The sequence below is a fragment of the Notamacropus eugenii genome, chromosome 1, assembly GCF_028372415.1.
Source record: "Notamacropus eugenii isolate mMacEug1 chromosome 1, mMacEug1.pri_v2, whole genome shotgun sequence".
Classification (NCBI taxonomy): domain Eukaryota; kingdom Metazoa; phylum Chordata; class Mammalia; order Diprotodontia; family Macropodidae; genus Notamacropus; species Notamacropus eugenii.
In genome coordinates, this window is record NC_092872.1 from 472,457,206 (window position 1) to 472,478,229 (window position 21,024).

General features: G+C 36.7%; 1 protein-coding gene across 2 annotated transcripts in view; it reads right to left on the reverse strand.

Moving 5' to 3' along the window:
• The window catches only part of LOC140519350 (liver carboxylesterase 1-like), a 77,237-nt gene that overhangs the window by 42,943 nt on the left and 13,270 nt on the right, over positions 1–21,024 (reverse strand). For both annotated transcript variants that reach the window (XM_072632257.1, XM_072632256.1), the window contains exons 2-5: positions 17,300–17,507; positions 15,774–15,918; positions 11,862–11,995; positions 3,900–4,053 (exon numbers count right to left, since the gene is read on the reverse strand). In XM_072632257.1, the coding sequence (XP_072488358.1) occupies positions 3,900–4,053; positions 11,862–11,995; positions 15,774–15,918; positions 17,300–17,507 (641 nt within the window). The remainder of the gene's footprint in view (positions 1–3,899; positions 4,054–11,861; positions 11,996–15,773; positions 15,919–17,299; positions 17,508–21,024) is intronic.

Genomic DNA, 21,024 nt, shown 5'->3' on the forward strand with positions numbered 1-21,024 from the left:
AGATTGGAAACTTGTGGAGAGCTGAAACTCTATATCTTGTATCTTTTTTTATATCATCAACAAAAGCACAGAACTTAATTAGTGTTCCATAACTGACTGAAACATCGTCTTTTTTCAGCTATCATAAGTCTCCGTTAGAATTGTCTATTCATTCTCATTCATTTTTGGGATTATTTAAACCTACTAAAAATGTACTCCATCACTCTGTTTCTGCTTTTTTTTCACTTTACATTATTTTATAATGGTCTTTTAAGATTTCAATCTACTCCTTAGATTTGTCAATATTAATTGTATCACAGAATTCCATTGTATCTCAAGTTATTTTGCATTTATTTGACATACATCTTGAATATACTTGTATATATCAGTCAATAGCATTTATTAAGCACTTACTATATGCCAAGTTCCTTCAGTGCAGGCCCTATTTCATTTTTGTCTGTGTCCTCAGCACCTGACCTATATCTGGCACATAGAAGGAACTTCATACATTCTCGCTGATTGCCTGATTGACCTCAATTTATTTAATAATATTCCCCTTTTTGGTTAACATTTACTTGTTTGCAGTTTCTTGAAATGTCTAACAATACCATAATATCTCTGAAAAGGTCTTTTTGTTTGCTTTTGACAATAATTTTAAGGAATATTTTAAATAGGAATTATTTGAGTCAAAGGCTACAATTCTTTTTGTAACTTGCTACCTACTACCAGATTGCTCTCAAAAAGAATCTTCAAAAACATGCTCCAAAACACTTATCATAAGATAAATGCAAGGTAAAAGTATTATAAGATTTCTCCTCAAGTCATGCAAATTCACAAAGATGAGAAAAGGAGACAAAAAAATGTGGAGGACCTGTGGGGAAAAAGGTACATAATGCCTTGTTCATGGAGCTATGAAGAGGTAGTTTGGAACAGTGGAAGGGAAGTGACTAAACTGTATTCCTACTCCAGGGTATATACTTAAAATAAGTAAAAATCATGAAAAAGTTTCCAATATGTACACCAATATTCAGAGCAACAATGAATACCTGGAATGAAAACGGGTGGCCATGAATTAGAGATTGATTAAAACAAAAAAAGCTATGCATGCATATATGCATGAATATATGTGTATCTATATACACAAATTTACACATGCTTATGTTTATATTATATATGTACATATGCATACTTATGTGTATAACATTATTTGTGAGTGAATATCTAGATGGAAATATATATTTCATACAAATTATCTGAGCACTCTTGAGATAGTGTTATGTGAACCTAGGGTCAAAGATTCCAATTTTTCTAAAGGAATTAAAATTTGATTTTCAATATGAATGACTCTTTATGACCTCATTTGGGTTTTTCTTGACAAAAATGCTGGAGTGGTTTGCCGTTTCCTTTTCCAACTCATTTTATATTTAAAGAAACTGAGACAAACAGGGTTAAGTGATTTGCTCAGGGTCACATAGCTACTAAGTGTCTAAACCTATATTTGAACTCAAGAAGAGGAGTCTTCCTGATTCCAGGCCCAGCACTCTATCAACTATGCCACCTAACTGTTCCTTTCTAAAATGCTATATATTTTCTAAAATACTTTACATTTTTGAAATTAATTCATGATAGTCTGTACAATAACTTTAATCATTTTATCTCAACTTTGCTTAATATTCATTCATGAACATGAAAGTATACATATATAGGCATACATATGTGTAAAAAATAATATTAAAAAACAAAAAATCACTTATACATGGAGCTGAAAGAAATACAAAGATTATATATGAACTAATACAGAATGAAATTAGCAGAAATCAGAAAACAATATGGACAGTGGAAGATCACTAAATGAAATTCATCTCAGAGTAATAGAAACATCAGTGGAGATCCCTGAGAACAGGTGATGAAAGCACAGCAAAGAAGTAGAAGAGACTAGAGCAACATATTGTTAGTATTATCTAATGTAATCCCTATAGCAAATGTTTTTATTTCTCTTGCTAATTTACAAAGGAGTTTGGGAGCAAGATGGTTGGGGGCATTGAAATGGCTAATAAAACCAATAAAACATTTATGAAAACAAAATAAAACTATAAGTCTGCCATTTAACTGACAACAAGTGAAAGTCACACTGAGAATTAAAGTCAACTCTATCTTTTCTCTTTGCTACATTAAGGAAGAGACCATGTCTTATCTAATGTTTCTATTTTCTACAGTACCATAATGCTTTCTGAAATGCATTTATTAAGCATCTACTATATGCTATGCACTGTGTTAGACACTATACATTTTTTAGGTAATATAAAGAAAGGTAAAAATCATCCACACTGGAGGAGTTCACATTTGATTGGAAGTTGTAACATCTACATAAATTACTGGTAACAGAATACATACAGAGTAGGTAGAAGATGATGTTAGAGGTAATAACTTTAAGAGTTAGGAAAGGTCAGCTGTAAAAGGTAGCATTGGTGCTGAATTTTAAAGGAAACCAAGGGTTTTAAGAGGTGAGTATGAAAAGGGTCAACCAGTGTGAAGACAGAAAGTTGAGAGAGTGCTATGCTTGAGAAACTGCAAGTATCCCATTATTGTCTGAATTATAAAGTATATGAAGCAAAGTAAGTGTAAAAACATTGGAAAGGTACAAAGGATCCAGGTTCTGAGAATCAGATAAAGGATTTTATATTTGAACCTAGAAGTCACAGGAAAAAAAAAAGAATTTATTGAGTGGGGTGCTGTCATGATTAGACCTGTACCTTAGGAAATCACTTTGAAAACTATATGAAGTATCACCTGGAGTTGGGAGAGACTTAAGTCAGAGTAGAATAAGAAGGCTAATAATAGTCTAGGTAAGATGTAATGTGGACCTAACCTAGGGAGTTAGTTTTGTGAGTAGAGGGAAGACGTCAAATATGAGAGATGTTATAGAGGTAGAGATGGAAAAATTTGGCAGATGATTGGACAATCAGATTGAGTAAGAGGGAGAAATAAATGATAACATGAAAATTATGAGCTTAGAAGAATGATTATACCCTTAAAAGTAATAGGGTGGGTAGGGGGAACCAATAATAAATTAATAATGCTGACCTTGACACCCTATGGCACAATATTTTTTAAATGTTATATAGACAATTGGTGACTTAGAACTGGATTCAAAGAAATATATTGGACTGCATGGAAATGCCAATTAAATCTATGAGGGAATAGTATATAGAGGGGAAAAAGTGTATTGAGGAATATTTATAGTTTGGGGGTGTGAGGATACAGCAAGAGAAACTGAGGAACTCTCAGTTAAGCTGAGAATCAATAGAAAGCCATGTTATGGTAACCTAGTGAGGAGAGATTATCCAGGGGAGGTGAAGAAAGATAAGAGACTAAGTGAAGACCATCAGACATGATAATTAAGATATCTTTGGTAACATCGTAGAAAGAAGTTTCAGTCTAGTAATTAGATTAGTATCCATATTATGTGAGAGCTTGGTATGTAATAAGAGGAGAGAAAACATCTAAGGTGTATGTTGCAAGCATAGAAAGAGCACTGGATTTGAAATCTGGAGTTAGGTTTACATCCCAGCTAATATATTTCATGACAGTGAAACTACAGCTCGATCCTCTATCTGAACCTCAATTTCCTCATCTATAAAACTAGAACAATAATGCTTGTATTACCTAATTGAGAGTGTAGCTGTGAAGAAAATGACTTTAAAGTACTTTAAAAATGTGAGTTGGGTGATTGTTAGTATAAAAGAATACCATTTTGAAAAATTAGTACATTCAGTATCCCCACAAATATTCATTATTAGGTATCTATAATCAGAATCTTGATGCATGGCCAATTTTGCTCATTTCTAGGGCTTTCACACTTTGCTAAGCCTCACTGGCAGTACCCTCTTCAATAAAGGCCTGGCACCCTAAAAACTCACCAGTGCTGAAACACTAAAACCTCCTGCTGATTCTCCAAAGATGGTCACCAAGTTTGGATCTCCTCCAAAATTACCGATGTTTTTCTGGACCCAGCGGAGTGCAGCCACTTGGTCTAAAAAACCCCAGTTCCCTGGAGCATGTTCATCTCCAGTGCTACAAGGAACGAGAGGAGAGGAGAGGAAAAGAGGGGAGAAAGACAGATGGATTAAAAAAGAGAAGCACTATCATAAAATAATATGAATCCTGGAAAGGGGGGAGCTAGGGTGCTGAAATGGCATAGTGTAGTGACAAGAGAACTGGACTACTGATAGGAGAAAACTGGGTTCAAATCTGACTTGTGATAATACATAACTATGTGATCATGGATCAAAACATTTAATTTCTGAGTCTCATTTTCCTAATCTGTAAAATGGAGTTAATAATACCTACATAATGAGGCTGTTGAGAGGTCCAACAGCATTGATAAAGCACTGAAAATGCTAGCTATTATTACTTTGAATAATTGGTAATAAGCTTACATACCTCAGAACAACTTCCCACATTGTTACTTTTGTGTAGATTTTCTTTTCTCATTATATGCAAGTATTTTGAGGTTAAAATCAAATTTTCTCTGCCTATCTGAAAAGACCTAATTCATATCCTATCTCTTCCAAGAAACAGGGATGCAAAAACCCATAATGATTTTTCCTTCCTTTGAATTCCAGCAACTAAGAACTTTTACTTTATACTCTCCACCTGTCAATTAGCATTTTTTGTTGTTGATACTCAAATTTTCCTGTTCATATTTCTTTTGTTGTTGTTAATACTTGTTGATGCTTAATGTCCAGTATCAGTAGGAAGGCAGCATGTTTAGACTGGACAGAGGTGAACAAAATAGGATCAAATTTTACTTTTAAAGAAATGGAAAGGATGTACTCCAAGTAGTTCACATAACCTTTTGTTTTGCCCTCATTTTCCATGTGTAGCTTTTCTTCCGTCAAGTAGGCTCTTCAGCTCTTGGAGCTTTCATCCACCAAGTCCATGAAATGGGTTGGTAGAACACAGTGTCCCATTCAAGGATGTAATGGAAATGTATTACAGATAATTTTTTAACTTTTCATCATATTGTCTAGAATGATCAGTTGCAAATCTGCTCCAGGAAAAATAAAGGAGGGAGGTTATTGACTCTCTGACCCATAATCAGAGAATTAATCTTAGCCTGGGCAGATTCTTCCAGTTTTGATTGGCTGCCTAAGTACAGGTGCTCATTGACTCAGTAACTATGCACTTAAAGAATGTGAGTGCTAGTATCAAAATATGAGAAGAATGAATTCACCATGAATGAAGATGAAATTGAAGTAATTATTAGAAGCTATTTTGCCCAATTAATGCCAATAAATCTGATAATCTAAACAAAATAGATGAAAATTTATAAGAATATGAATTCAACAGATTAACAGAAGAGGAAATGCTTAAACAAGTGTCTTTAAAAAAATCTTAGAAAAAGAAATTAAGCAAGTGATAAATGGACTCCCTAAAGGGGAAAAATAAACAGAACCAGATGTATTCACAGTTGAATTCTAGCAAACATTTAAAGAATAATTAATTCCATGACTATACAATCTACTTGGAAAAATAGGTAGAGTCCAACGAAATTCTTTTTGTGACACAATATGGTGCTGATAACCTAAACCAGGAAGAGTAAAAAGAGAAAGGAAACTCTAGACCAATTTCTCTAATGAATACTTTTGCAATAAATATATGTATATATGCATATGTTTGTGTATATATACTTATATATATACATACATAAATATACATATACATATATACTAGAAAAGAGATTAAAATAATATGTCACAAAGACCAAATACTATGATGGAGGGGTGGGAGTGAATTTATATTAGGAATACAGGGCTCATTCAATTTTAGAAAAATTATCAGCATAATTCATCATATCTATAATGAAAGGGCAAAAAATCATATAATTATATTAGTAGATGCAGGAAAAAATTTCAACAAAATACAATATTTATTTTTATTAAAATAAAAAAGCACTCAAAAATAGAAATAAATGAGGCTTTTTTTCATAATATAAATGTTATCTAAATCCATCAGAAAATGTCATCTGCAATGGGGAAAACTTGAAGCCTTCCCAATAAAATCGGGGTGAACCAATGATGTCCATCATAGACAACATTATTAATATCATATCAGAAAAATTAGGGATGAAAAATAAATTGTAAAAATTAGAATAAGCACTGAAGAAACAAAAACTACAACACTGTGTATAATATGATGGTATACTTAGAGAATCCATTTTGAAAATGAGTTGAAATAATTATCAATAAAGCCCAACAGGGACAATTTGAGGGCAGAGTTAAGATGGTAGAGTAGAAGCAGGGATCTGCCTGAGCTCTCCCCCCAAACACCTCAAAATACCTGCAAAAATGACTCTAAACAAATTCTATCACAGCAGAAGTCACAAAATGACAGAGTGAAACAGATTTCCAGTCCGAGACAATCTGGAAGGCTTATAAGAAGGGTCTATTGCACTGGGCTTGGAACTGAGCACAGCCTAGTGAGGGCCATATTGGCACATACAGAACTGGAGCAGGTGTCAAGGTGCTGAATCACTAGTAGTTTTTTGTAGTTTTCAGACCTCTCAACCCACAAATGTCAAAGACAACTTCAAAGGTCAGTGGGAAAGCTCTCTCACTTAGGTGAGAGAGGAACATTATCCAGATCCAGTCCCAGCCTCAGCTCTAGACCCAGTTCACAGGCAGTCACTGCTGCAGAGGTAGCTGCTTCTGGAACTCTCAGGCCTACAGAGAGTGAGTGGGGGAATTGAGCAGTTGATCTGGGTCACAATCCTGGGTTATGGTCCTAGGATGAGAAGAACATTGGCAAGGCAGAGCCAGTGGTGGCATGTAATGCTAATCAGGCAGCTAAAGATCTTCCCCACCTATTAATGGGCCTACCCATTAAGCAAAGTTTGATTAGGGGAGACCTACACCTTTGGTTAATTTCTAATACACTGGTTCTCAAGGGTTGTGTTGTCCTCTGGCTCTAAAAAAATGTATAAATACTCTAAGATGAGGTTGTACTTTGGGGCTTAGTTTTTGGAAGAAGGTTTCTGTGCCAGCTGAGACTCTGGGAAGTCACTAAGAAGTCCCCTGGCTTTGAAAATCCAGATGTTGGTGCTTCTCTCTCTGATAACGACATATGTAAGTAATAGTCAAATAGTAGGATTTGTCTATTGTTCTGTGATGTAGGTATAACTTATGGTTAGGCAGCTGGAAAGCCTGTCTGTTGATCTTGATTTCTCTGTTTGTATTTTCTTTGGAGTTCAAAGTGCTGACTTTTCCCCTGAGCTAAGTGAATGATATATGTGCTTGATTAAAGCGATTGTTGATGCCTCAAAAGGTGCCTTTGCTTTTAGAAAAGCAGACCTAAGAACCTGTATAGAAGGTCCTCCTGTGTATATCAAGGTGCTTGCTTTTACATTATGGCATAGTTGGCAGGATCTATAAACAAAAAGGAAAGTATGACGTAGGGGAGAATAATTGTCTGTTGATTCCCAGTTGTGGTGGCTATGGTTCCTTGGAACCTCAGGAAGTGGGGATGGCCAGAGCCTGGGCTGGAGTAGATTAGCCCAGCTCCTAACTGTCCCTGAGAAGTTAAGGCCCTGAAAGTATATTATAAGTGTCTGTTGATCTTGATTTCTCTGTTTGTATTTTCTCTGGCAAGAAAGAACTTTTACAATAGAGGAAAAGAGGAGTGTGTGTGTGTGTGTGGGGGGGGAATTAGTGAGCCTTACTTTCATTGGATTTGGCTTAAAGGGGGAACAGCACACATTTAATTGGGTATGGAAATCTATTTTACCCTGCAGGAAGGCAGGGGGGAAGGGAATAAGAGAGGGAAGATAATAGAAGTGACAGCAGATTGGGGGGAAGGGCAAATTGGAAACAAACACTATTGTGGGGGCAGAGGTCAAAGGAAAGAATGGAATAAATGGAGGGCAGGACAGGAAAGAGGGAAATGTGGTTAGTGTTACTCAACATGACTGTTCTGGAAGTATTTTGCATGAATATGTATGTATGACCTACATTAAATTGCTTGCTTTCTCAATGAAGGTGGGTGGGGAGGGAGAAAGGGAGAGAATGTGGAACTTAAAGCCTTAAAATGAATGTTAAAAATTGTTTCTGCATGCAACTGGGAAATAAGATATATAGGCACTGGGTATAGAAATCTCTCTTGTCCTACAGGAAAACAGAGGGGAGGTGGGTGGGAGAGGGCAGGGGATGAAAGAAGGGAGGGCAGATTGGAGAAAGGGGTGGTTGAGATGCACACTGCCCTGTCATGGGGAGAAGAGAGAAATAATGAGAAAATAAATAAAAAGCCCAGCACAAGGAGAGAGGAAGAAAAAGTGAATTTAAAATAATTGTAGTCAAACATTTATGAATCTACTTGCCAAGATTAACTTGGGAATTATATAAACACAAATTCTTTTCACTCAATTGAAGTCAGATTTAAACACTTGAAGAAACATTAATTGTTCATGGGCAGGCCAAGTCACTGTAATCAAAAGGAAAATCCTACCCAAACGAAATTATTTATTCAGTGGCATACTAATAAAACTAACAAAAATTATTTTATGGAACTAGAAAAAATATTAAAATTCATCTGGAGTAAAAAAAGTAAAGAATATCAAGGGATTCAATGAAAAAGAAATATGAAGGAAGGTGGCCTACTACCACCAGATATAAAATTATTTTACAAAGTGATAACCTTGAAAGCAATGTGGTACTGCCTAAGAAATAGAAAAATGAAACAGTAGATTAGATAGGGTACACAATACACAGTAGTAAATGACCATAGTAATATAGTGTTTGATAAACACAAAGATGCAAGTGTTTGCAGAAAAGAACTCACTATTTGATAAAAATTTATAGGAAAATTGGACAGCAGTTTGGTAAAAATTAAATATGAACTAACATTTTCTACCATATACAAAGAAAATGTCAAAAGGGATATATGATTAAGACATGAAAGGAGATACCATAAGCAAATTAGGGGAACACGGAATATCTATCAGATCCATGTATAAAGGAGTAATTAGAAACAAAACAAGACACAGAGAACTTTAAAACAGGAAATAAAATGAACAATTTTAATTATACTAAATTTAAAAAAAAAAAAGAGTTTGTACGAACAAATACAATGCAGCAAAGTTTAGAAGGAAAGTAGGAAACTATGGGGGGTGGGAAAAGGGGTTATAGCAAGTTTCTCTGATAAAAGCCTCGTTTCTCAAAAATATAGAGATTTGACTCAAATCAATAAAATATGAGTCATTCCAAAATTGACAGTCAAAGGATATAGACTGCCAATTTTCAGAAGAAGAAATCAAAGTTATCTGTAGTCTTATAAAAATGCTCTAAATCATTATTTAGAAATACAAATTAAACCAACTCTGAAGTACCACCTCATACCTATCAGATTGACTAATATGACAGGAAAAAAAGAAATGACAGTTGTTGCAGTGAATTTGGAAAATTGGGACATAACTTACTGGTGGCAGGGTTGTGAGCTGATCTGAGAGCAATTTAGAACTATGCTCAAAGGGCTATAAAATCAATCATCCATACCCTTTGATCCAGCAACACTATTAGATCTATATTCCAAAGAGATCAAAGAAAAGGAAAGGATCCACATGTACCTAAGTATTTACAGGAGCTCGCTTTGTGGTGGAAAAGATTTGGAAACTGAGAGGAAGTCCATCAATTGGGGAATGGTTGAACATTCCCTGAGGCATACAATTGTGATGGAATGTTATTATGGTATTAGGAATGACAAACAGGTGAGTGTCAGAAAAACCCAGAAAGACTTATATGAACTGATACAAAGTGAAGTGAGCACAAGTAGGAGAACATTGTACACAGTTACAGCAATACTGCATGATCAGTTGTAAATGGCTGAGTTATCCTCAGCAATACCCTGATCTGAGGCAATTCCAAAAGATATGTAATGAAAAATTCTATCCACCTCCAGACAAAGAATTAATAGAGTCTGAATGTAGAAGCATGCTTTTTAACTCTATTTTTTTTTCTTTTGTGGGGAGGAGGGAGTATTTTGGTCTGTGGCTTCTTTTGCAACATGGCTTATATGGAAATATGTTTTGCATGACTGCACTGCACATGTGTAACCCATATCAAATTGCTTATCTTCTCAAGGAACGGGAGGAATAGGAGGGAGGGAGAGAATTTGGAAATCAAAATTTTTTTAAAGAATGTTAAAAAATATTTTATATTACTGGAAATATTTTAAAAAATTGAATATGCCCTTATCTAGAGAAGAATTCTTCTTATGAGGAAGGGAACTTCATATTCACAGACAGGAGAGGAGAGCCCAATGGATGACCCTGAAGAAGTAAAACCCAGTACGTGAATGAAAAATATATACCATTCAGCAGCCACAAACATGGTGGTGATTCCAGGAACAGACAACACAAGTCCAGTAAAAAGTGGAAACATGATACCCAGCAAAAACAATGCAGTACCCAACAGACATGCATCATCTAAGAATAAGTGTCTGTCCATTATATATTTGATACCAGAAATCAATAGTTCATATTCCCAAAGAGATTAACTTGTTTTTGTCAAAACCACATGTACACATAGAATTACAAAATATATACAAATCAAATAAAATTTTGTTTTGGAGGGATAAGAAGGCATGAGCTGCTCAGGAGATCATGAAATGTCTTGTGTAGGATGTAATATGAGATTTGAAGGAAGCAAAATATTCTCTTCATTAAATATCGACATTCAAGGCTCAAGACAAACTGTCCAGCCTACCTGACCAGGCTATTCTCAAATTATTCTCATTTATATACTCACTGTTAAACTCAATGTCCTACTTTCTCATTCTGTTTTCCCCTGTCTCTTTGAATTTTTTAGTCATCTCCCATGCCAGGAAAGGATTTTACCCCATTCCTTAACTATCTAGTTGAGTGTCTCTCTTCCTTTCAGGCTCAAAGCAGATGTTAATTCTTTCATAAATCTTCCCTGAATATTCTTCCCTCTTAGATTCAGAAGGATCTTTCCCTGCTCAGATTTCTCATAGGATATTTACCTACACCTCCCATTTGTATTTACCTTTTTCTCCTTTGCATCATATCTGTTGTTTTTGTTGTTCAGTCATGCCCTCACAATTCCACTTCTGGTTTTCTTGGCAAAGATACTGGAATGATTTGCCATTTCTTTCTCTAGCTCATTTTACAGATGAGGAAACTGAAGCAAACAGGATTAAGTGACAGTTGCCTGCTAGCAACTATCTGAGACTGGGTTTGACTTTAGGTACTCCTGATTCTAAGCCAGGTACTCTACCCACTTCACCCTCCAGCTACTCATATATCATAAGTATGTGTTTATTAGAGTTCCCCCATTCCAATTAAATTGTAAACTTCTTGAAAGCAAGATGATTGACATGTCTATCTTTGTCTACTCATGCCATAGTGAATCATGGATGTATTAGTCACTTTACTAAATGTTCGTTTAGTTGAATTGCATAGTTTGTACATACAAGGTACTCAATATTTACAGAAAGAATGAGTGAATTCATAAAAGGTCTTAAATCCATGCTTATGGCTACATATGTCCAACAGTAGGATGGCATTGATATTGATAAAAGTTAACTTAAATACTCATAGTGCATTAGCTACTAGATTTACCACAATCTCTGACCTCAAGGAGACTATATTACAGAAATATCCTGATTGACCCACACATACCTGATTCTAGAAAAGCAAAGCAGGACATAGAAAGATTCTCTGCTAGGGAAAGATCACTACATGCTTTGAGAGACTCTTAAGAACAGGTGTTTAAGAATCAGAATTTCAGACATGGGGTATACCAATGGCTCTAGTAATAAGAGAAGATTCAAATTGTGTGTTGGCTGAATTATCAGACTCCAGATCTCACCTAAAGAACCCAAGGATTCCCAGGCGGTACTGAATGGATACTACTACCACATTTTCAAGGGCTGAGAGGGCCAGTCCATCATACGTTGAAGCCTCACCCATCATCAAACCCCCTCCATGGATCCATACCATCACCTGAGGAGTAAGAGGAAAAAAGTGTTTTGGTCAAAGGAATCCAAAGTTGAAAGAAGCCTTAGAAAGAGTTTTTCTAAATTACCCAGGCCATATGGTCAGTGATTTTTAGGAAAGTGATGAGGTCTTCCTTCCTTTCCAAGCTGCATTATTAATATCTTCTTGGGATTTACTCTACTAAGTCATATAAAACTCTGCATTCTGGAAGCTCACTCTGCCCTAAGACTACTTTTCACATTGGAAGTACCCTCCCTGAGGCCTCTCCCACTGATTGGCTTGTTTCTCTTAGGATCTCTACTTTAGGGAGAAGGCCCACACTAACCATGCCTTCCTTCTTCTCTGCTGAACTACTGACTCATCTTCAGAGTACTCTTTATACCATGCTCCTCATTGGCATCCCTCACCCCTTTCAGCTCCTTTTGTGTATTGTCATCCTCCCTTGGGATGTAAGTTTCTTGAGGCAGTGACTACCTTTCTTTCTACTTTTACTTAGTACAATGTTTGGTACAGAGTGAACATGCTTATTCACTTGAATTGTTGATCTGGTATAGTGGAAAGGGAACCAAATGAGGAATTAGGAGTCCTGGGTTATGGATCTTAGCTCTACCACTAACTTCTCCTCTGACTTGAAGTAAATTACTTCCTTTCCAAAGTTCCATCTATTTTTAAATTGAAGAATGAAGTTTAAATGATATTTATGGTCCCTTTCACCTCTGTTATGTCGACCCTATGATTCCTTTGAGAGAGAAAGACCCAGAATGAGGAAGAGGGGAAGGAAGGATGATTCAGGTAAATTAAAAGTAGTCATCAAGTTCTATCCTCAGTCTTTATCCACCACAAATACCTGTGTTCATCATGATAGTATACAGCATATTCTCCACTGGTGCAGGCTCCAGAACTGGTCCTAATTGGCAATTCAGTCAGTCAATCAATTAGCATTTATTAGGTACCACTACATGCCAAGCATTTGCAAATCACTAGGAGTACAGATTTTGTTGTGGTTGTTCAGTCATTTCAGTCATAACTGACACTTCAGGAACCAGTTTGAGGTTTTCTCTGCAAAGATACTGGAGTGGTTCTCCATTTCCATCTCCAGTTCATTTTATAGATAAGGAAATCAAAGCAAATAGAGTTGTGTTACTTGTCCAGAGTCACACACCCAATAGGTCCTTGAGGCCAGATTTGAACTCAGGTCTTCCTGACTCCAAGCCCAGCACTCTATTCACTGTGTGACCTAGTTGCCTTGGAATACAAATACAAAGAGAAATAAAGCATACCCTGCCTGCAAAGACCTTACATTCTAATGGGGAATGTGTATGAAAATGCTAGATTTTTGGACTATCAGAGTCAAGAAGGATCCAAGAAGAAATTTAATGCAAATCTTGTACCTGAGCAGGAATCCCTTCTACAATATCCCTGATAGATGGTCACATGTGTGAGTATGCTTAGTATGAGTATCTATGAATGTGTTCATACATACACAGCTCATTGAACACCATCATCACTTAATATTGAATACATGTATGTTTGTAGAAGCCATAACCAGAAGATGAAGTTTATAAGAATCAGTCCCATCAGGCTCCAGGTCATTTCTGTGGCCATCCTGAAAGCTCCTGTGTGTCCACTTGGGGGATGTACCATTTCTCCAGTCTTCCAGAACATTCTTCAGCAATGCTTTCACAAGCCAAGATTTTATTTACAATAAAAACTCTGGCTCCTGATGTGAGGACCAGTACTGAAGGAAAGAGCAATATGTAAAACATTTTCCTCATTGATTTGTTCAAAATACACTTCAGTGGAGAAAAGGTTCATTTTTTCTAGGAAAACCTCTTACAAAGAACCACTTAGAAGGCACATTCACTGAAAGCAAAGGTTAGTTTAGACACACTTTCATTATCCATTAACCAGCAGCTAGGAAGGAACAGAAAAGAGATAAGTGAAGAGTACGGGCAGGGAACTATGTTACTGTCAGGGAAGTTGCATATGACTATGGCCTTCTTATTGTCCTTGGGACATTCATTCAGTTTTTGACTATTAGAGAGGCAGAATATGCAGCAGTGTAAACAAACAAATGCTATCTTTGAAATGAGAAAAGCTGGGTTTAAATGTCAGCTTGGCCACTTACTATCTGTGTGACCTTGGGCGACTGTGACTCTTGGCCTCAGTTTCCTCATCTGTAAAATTAGTGGATTAGACTAAAAGTCCTCTTAAGTTCCCTTCCAGATCTGGATTTTACTGTCACCAGAGTGTGAGCCCAGTACTGAAAGGTATTAGGGATTTCTCAGGAATCAGAATGGATCACATTGGCCTTAGAGACAAATAAATCTGTTCCCTCTTAACATGTAAAAGGAAGATGAAAAGTGGATGGGATAGGGAGAAGAAAACTACCACTTTATGGTGGGAAAAGGGAGAGAAAGTCCTGAGTGCAGCATGGAAAGGAATGTGGTGTCCTTAAATGAGGCTCTGGGAGGAGCCATCCAATCACAGACTGAGAATTCAGGGATAAAGGGTATTTCTGATGCATGAATTCCAAGGAAAGAAGGAGGCTTCAACACGAAAAGCTGGGACACAGTGAGGCTGCAGGATGGTTGTGGAAGTCTTGAGAGCAGACTAATTGCATGTCTATGCCAATTCTTCTCCTTTATATCACCACTTAGAATCATTTAGCAGAGATGTTAAATTCAATACTGGAGGGCTGCACATGGCTCCCAAAATTCCTGAGTATGGCCTGAGCCAGATTAAAATAGAAGTGGGATATGTTTAACAAAATAACTAATGCTATGATACAACATAGTATTAATTTGTGGTTTGCTAAATCAATTTGCAGCTGTAACCCATTTTTACTTGAGTTTAACATCACTGATTTAAAACATGAAAAAGGAAAAGAAAACACCACAGATCAAAATACTCTCTCAATCCACCTTGTTGATTTGGAGAAGGCAAAGTTAGTGGTGAGAGAAACTGGTAAGTAATTAAATTTCCCACATTTAAATCAGTTGAAGTAACTGAGGATCTGAAAAGGGTAGGGTGGGGCATGACAGCTGAATTTGTATATTAGAAAAGTCATGAGGAAGAGGGATCAGACTTGTATATATTCCAGATCTATGGAAGAAAAAGTTTCCTAAAAAATAGAGCTGTCCCTCTTAAATTGCCCTTGATTTTTACTGGGTTCTGACTCACTGCAGGTCTTCAAGAAGAAGATGGATGACTATTTGTCATTATATCTATAATGATAAATTTCTATAATGTAATTTGACATTATAGAAAAGATTCCTATGTAGATATGGGTTAACTTAGATAACTTCTAAGGTCCCTACAATTTGGTGATAACATAGGTAGATTAAATGAGAGAAACCTGGATGATTAGAAGACTCAATATTCTCCACTTAAGGATTAGTTAAAGGTATGAGATGATTAATTTAGCTAAAGCAAACAGGAAGAACATGGTCACTGTCTTCAAATATCTGCTGGGTTATCCACAGCTGCTTGGTCCTGAAGAACAAAACTGAACTCAAAGGAATCCTGAAAGGAAGGAGATAGAGGAAGAAATGTTCTTATTTATCAGCATACTGTGTACCAAGTACTAAGTTAGGTGCAGTAGGCAAAACTAAAAGACTCTGAAGTCATAGAGTCTGACCACTGGGGACAGAGGATATCAACCAATTACTAGCCCCTTTAGACCAAGGGCTCTTTCCCTGCTGTCCTGTGCTGTAGACAGAAGGAATCATGACTCACTTACCAACTGCGAAGTCATAACCAGTTGCAGCCCTAATTTTCTTACCGGTAATTTGGTCTTCATTTCCAGGTCAGATGGGGTATAAATATTTAGGTACAAGCAGTCTTCAGAAGATGTCATTGAAAAGCTTTCATTTCGAATGGAGAAAAGCCTAGAGAGGTGCTGTGACACACCTATATCCTGGGGGCACCTGGCCAATAAAACACGTGAAAATCATTTCTTTTCAGCAGCCTCTAGGAAAGTCATAGGATCATCCAGCAATTTTAACCTGGTAGGGCCCTTAGAAGTCACTTAGTCAAAGACTTGCATTTTAAAAATAAGGAAACTCAGAGAGGAAAAATATCCTATAAATGATCACAGAGGAAATCAATATTAGAAACAAAATTACAATTCAGGTCCTCTGTCTCCTCGACCCAGGTCATCACCTCACCACTAGTGGATATTTGATCAGTTTCTTTCATTTTTTTTTTCAGTACCTAAATGACCTATTAACTTTTTGTTTGACTTTGGACTTACCCACCCTAGGCCTCAAGTTCTCTCACCTGTCAAAAATTATATTTAGAATCTCTTTAGGTTCTGTCTCACAGTGAATAAATTCTCACTGGTCTTGGGAAGAAAGGAGCAGGAAAAGGGAGATTTATATTAAGGCAGAGAGTCTATAAAATTCATTCTGCTCTGTGAAACATTGGAGTACCTGCAGGGTCATTCATATGCAGAACTGAGTCCCTAGAGCTGCTCCTCCAGACCCCAAAGAAAAAATGCTTGGCCCTCACTCTCTGTGCCCTCCCCATTCTACCAAAATGCATGCTTCTGGTGTTCCAAACATCTGGTTATAGCTATTAGCTGTGCAACAACAAACCAGTGCTTCATCTCATTTACACACCAAGATTGTAAGGTAAGTAGAGTAGTTATGCCATCCCCACTACAGAAATAAGGAAGCAGAGAAGTTGTCTCAGACTCAGGATTACACAATGCTGAAGTAGCAGAACCAGATCTAGAATTCTAATTATAATTCCATGGTTCTTTCTTCCATACCACTTGCTTTATATGCACCAGAAGCTTTAAAGGCACTAGAGAGCCTGGTTTATGGACTAGGGATGGTCCTGGCATGACTGAGCAATGAAGGCAGAGGGCTCTTGCCCTCTTGCTAGGTAATGTGTGCCTAGGGATTTATTTGAATACAAGCAAGCAAAGAAACTGATACAAACAACATCTATCCAGGTTTGGCAACTATTAGGTCAATTTTTTTTTTTTTGGCTACTAGTAGGACAATTATTTATTAATGTTGCCCGAAGTACTCAGAACAGCTGATTCACTTCATAATTCAGAAGCAGCCCATTTTGAAAATCTGAGAGGTTCTCCAACAAACCCCCCAACCTCTAATAGGGTTTAAGCTAGGGGGTTGAAAAAAAAAAGAAACAGAATTATTTTCCAGGGTGGTGACAACAAAATGAAGGATTTTCAGAGTTTAACTAGAAACTAATCTGAGAACAAGAACATGCTCCTTCATGTTCTTCTCCATCTTTACCCTCTACCCCTTTCCAAGAAGAATCTGAGAACTGATAACTTACAAAGGTGGGTACGTAGCGGTATTCTTCACATACTCCCAGGGTTCCAGAGGCTGTGGTGGGGCAAATCTCAAGTGTCCAAGAGGAGGTCTGGCAAAAGGGACACCCAGAAAAACATGGACAGGTATGTCAAATTCTTGAAGTCTCATTCGTTTTCCTTGGACTTTCCCATATTCAGTGTCCACTACTGTCAATGAAGGCTGCTGTTGCCCTGTGTCACAATGAAAGAGGATAACTTGATTTCAATGGAGAGGCAACAGAGACAAGTAGAATCACTGTGCTGGGTGTCAGGAGCCCTAGGCATCTCTACTTGGCTCTACCAGTAGTAGCAGGTCCATCTTGGGAAAGTAAGTTCTATTCTTTGGGCCTCAGATTTCTCACCTATAACCTTAGGGTAATAATAGAACCACACTGAATTGTTTCGTGTTTCACAGGAGAAAATGCACATTAAAATGCTTAGCAGATAAAACAATAGTAACAAATAATATTAATATTAGATTTATCTGGTACCAAAACACTGTTCACAGTCCTATAGAATGAGTAATAGTATTTCTCTGAACTTTAGAAATGCTGCATTAGGCATTCCAAGTTGGGATGATTGGACCATGCTATGACATGGAGCCAAGAAGCATGAACACCTAGCTGTGTAGCCAGCTGAAACCTTCATTGATACTAAAGCCTGGCTAAACTGTTCCTGGGCAGCATATTTTTGTTAAACTAAACTGAAGTGGAATTATATAATAGACAAGAGGCCATGATCAGTTCTGTTGAAGATTATCATGACTGCCTTTAGTCTGTTTTCCCAAACAGATTCCCTGAAGCATGGATTTTATTTCTTCACAGATGACCTATCTCCTGTGTCACATGAGAGCTTAGGTTATTACGGAATGTTCTGAGGGGAAGAAGCAAAGTCCACAGACAGCCCAATGGTAGCTGTAAAGGGTGTTATAGATTGGGCTCAAAAGTTCAAGTACTACAAATTATAAAACTAAATTATTCATGTCTTTCTCCTGGAACTTTCCTACACACCCTGAAATTATTTGATTCACAGTAACCTCCCTAGTTTCCTTTTTTAAAGATCTGAGGAAAGTTTGTTAATGGGAGTATTTTGGTGGTCACCATAAATGTCCAGAATCCAATTTCTGTGCTGTCCTTGATACCTCAAAATGGGATGACATTGGACCCAAATCATTTTAGGAGGGGTTAAATGGAGTTTGAAGAGACTCATGTCTTCCCCAGGGGGAGTTTATTTCACTCTTGCAAACTTAAGCATCAACAGTGTGTAAGGTATTATTCTGAACACTGAGTATATGAAAACAAAATAAAAATAGAAATACATTGTCCTCAGGACCTTGCCTTTCTATCGAAATACGACATACACACATATAAGTAAATAAATGCAACTTATCTATAAAGTTATTGGAGGGAGAGATGTGCTAATGGATGAGTTGAACAAAGGCCTTATTTAAGCAGCAGAATCTGAGTTATGTTCTGCCTAAGTAGGGATTCTGTGAAGCAGGTATGAGAAAGGTGCCTATTCAAGGTACAGCCAAGAATCTATAAAAAGGCAAAGAGACCAAGACAGAATATTGTGTATGAGGAATGGACAACAAGTCCTTAATCAGAATGAATGAAGAGAAAGGATATCAAATAAGAACAGAAAGGTATTTGGGATCCAGATTATTTAGGATTTTTAATAACAGGATGAAAGTTTTATATTTTATCCTAGTTGTAATAGGGAGTCACTAAAGAATTTTGAGTGAATCACTCACTCTCAGATTTGCATTTCAGGCCTATCAATTTGGCAGCTATATGGAGGAGATCAATTAGGAGGAACTTTCTGTAGCCTAGGTCAGGGTAATGAGGACCTGAGCCTGAAAAAGGGTTGTATGTACAGTGAAGGGGGATAGACATGAGAAATACCACAAATATAGATTAGACAAAACTTGGAAACCTAGTAGACTTGAAATATGGAGTAATAAGGTTAGCAAGCAGTCAAGAATGTTTCCTAGGTTTTGTACATGAGGGACTAAAGGGTAGGGTCCTTGACAAAAAAATGGGGATTTTTGGTAGAGGTAGAGATTTTCTGGGAGTAATCTGCTCTATTTGGGGCTATAGGTCCCAAATTATAGGTGCTTTTGCAACATCTAAGTAAAGATGTACAATAGACAATTATATTGTTGGACTGTGGTTTGAGAGCAATATTAAAATGAGAGAGGAGACAGAGAGAGAGACAGACAGACAAAGACAGAGAAACAGAAACACAGAGAGACATAGAGACACAGAGAGATAGAGATAGAGAGAGACAGAGAAAAAGAGATACAAGTCTTCTTAATAGAGATGAGAATTGAAGGTAGAAACAGGAATAAAGGGCCTAGGACAGATTCTTGGGGAAAGTCCATCCTTAGTGGACAGAATGATGATCTAGCAAAGGAAACTAAGAAGTAAGGTTCAAACAGTTAGATGAGCTAAGATAATGTGTACAGCACACTCTGTAAATTCTGAAGGATGATTTAAATGCAATGTATTATTTATTATCTCATTCTCATCTTTTTTCCCAATGAAATTCAGATATAAACAGTGCTAAGAAAAATTGCTATCCTACTATCATTCAACTATATTGAATATTATGAGGATTATCCCAAAGGTGGATAATTAGGACTACTTTATGTACTATAAAAGTGTTGGGATATAAGCTCATCATCTATAGGCCCACTGAAAACATCTTTAGGACACCCTCCCAGTAGCAAAGAGGGTGACGGGGATGATATGTACTTCATTGTGTTCCAACATGATTTTGATTTATTCTATATTTATTTCTCTTCTCCATTTTGAATGTTTAGATTTGGCAGTTTGAAAGCTATGAGTATTTGATACAGTGACATCTATTAAATCATTGTTCTTGATTTTTTATGGATCAATGTTATGTCCTAGCTAACATGGCTGATAGATTTGTCTGTGATAGTACTTGTTTCTGTAATTTATTTGATTACTTCTCAAGGATATTTTGGTATTTGTAATTGTAATAAAGGGATGGCAGTGGGAAAAACCAAAAGAAATCAGTGGGATTTTGAGCAGGGGATTACCAGTTTCAAAGGTACAGACTTCAAGTAGGCCTGAGAAAAGGCCAATTATTAACCTTGGAGAGAGAGATTTCAGTTTAAAGGTGAAAGCGACAGTCAGATTACAAAGAATTTTAAAGAAAGTAGGGCAAATAATGGGCACAAAATCATGACAGAATATTTGCTTCTGGTATGCAAAATGGGTTGTAAACCACATGAAGATAAAAGGGTCAATATGTCCCTGCACGGAAACACAGTGAGAGATAAGAGAACAGTAACCTTTATTATACAGAAATAAATGGGTGTGAGCACTTAGATAACATTGTTAACACCTCCTAATTGGGGAGTTAACAATGCATATCGTTATTTGCTGAGCCAGAGACCTACCCAGGAATCCGGGGGACCTGGTATATAAAAAGATTAAATAGTCAATAAGCTCTTTCTGTCAAGCAAATTGAATAAAGGAAAATCATAAGTGTACACCAATAGTCTAAGAGGTCCTTATTTGAAGGGAACTTAAAAAGAAGGGGAAAAAAATTTAAGGTATATCATATAGACAAACATTGTCTAGAGGAAGAATAGATTCATTGCCCTCATTCAGTGTTTCAAATGGCATGTCATCAATGCTTGTTACTTTCAAAGGAATCAGAGTTATCCGATATTCTA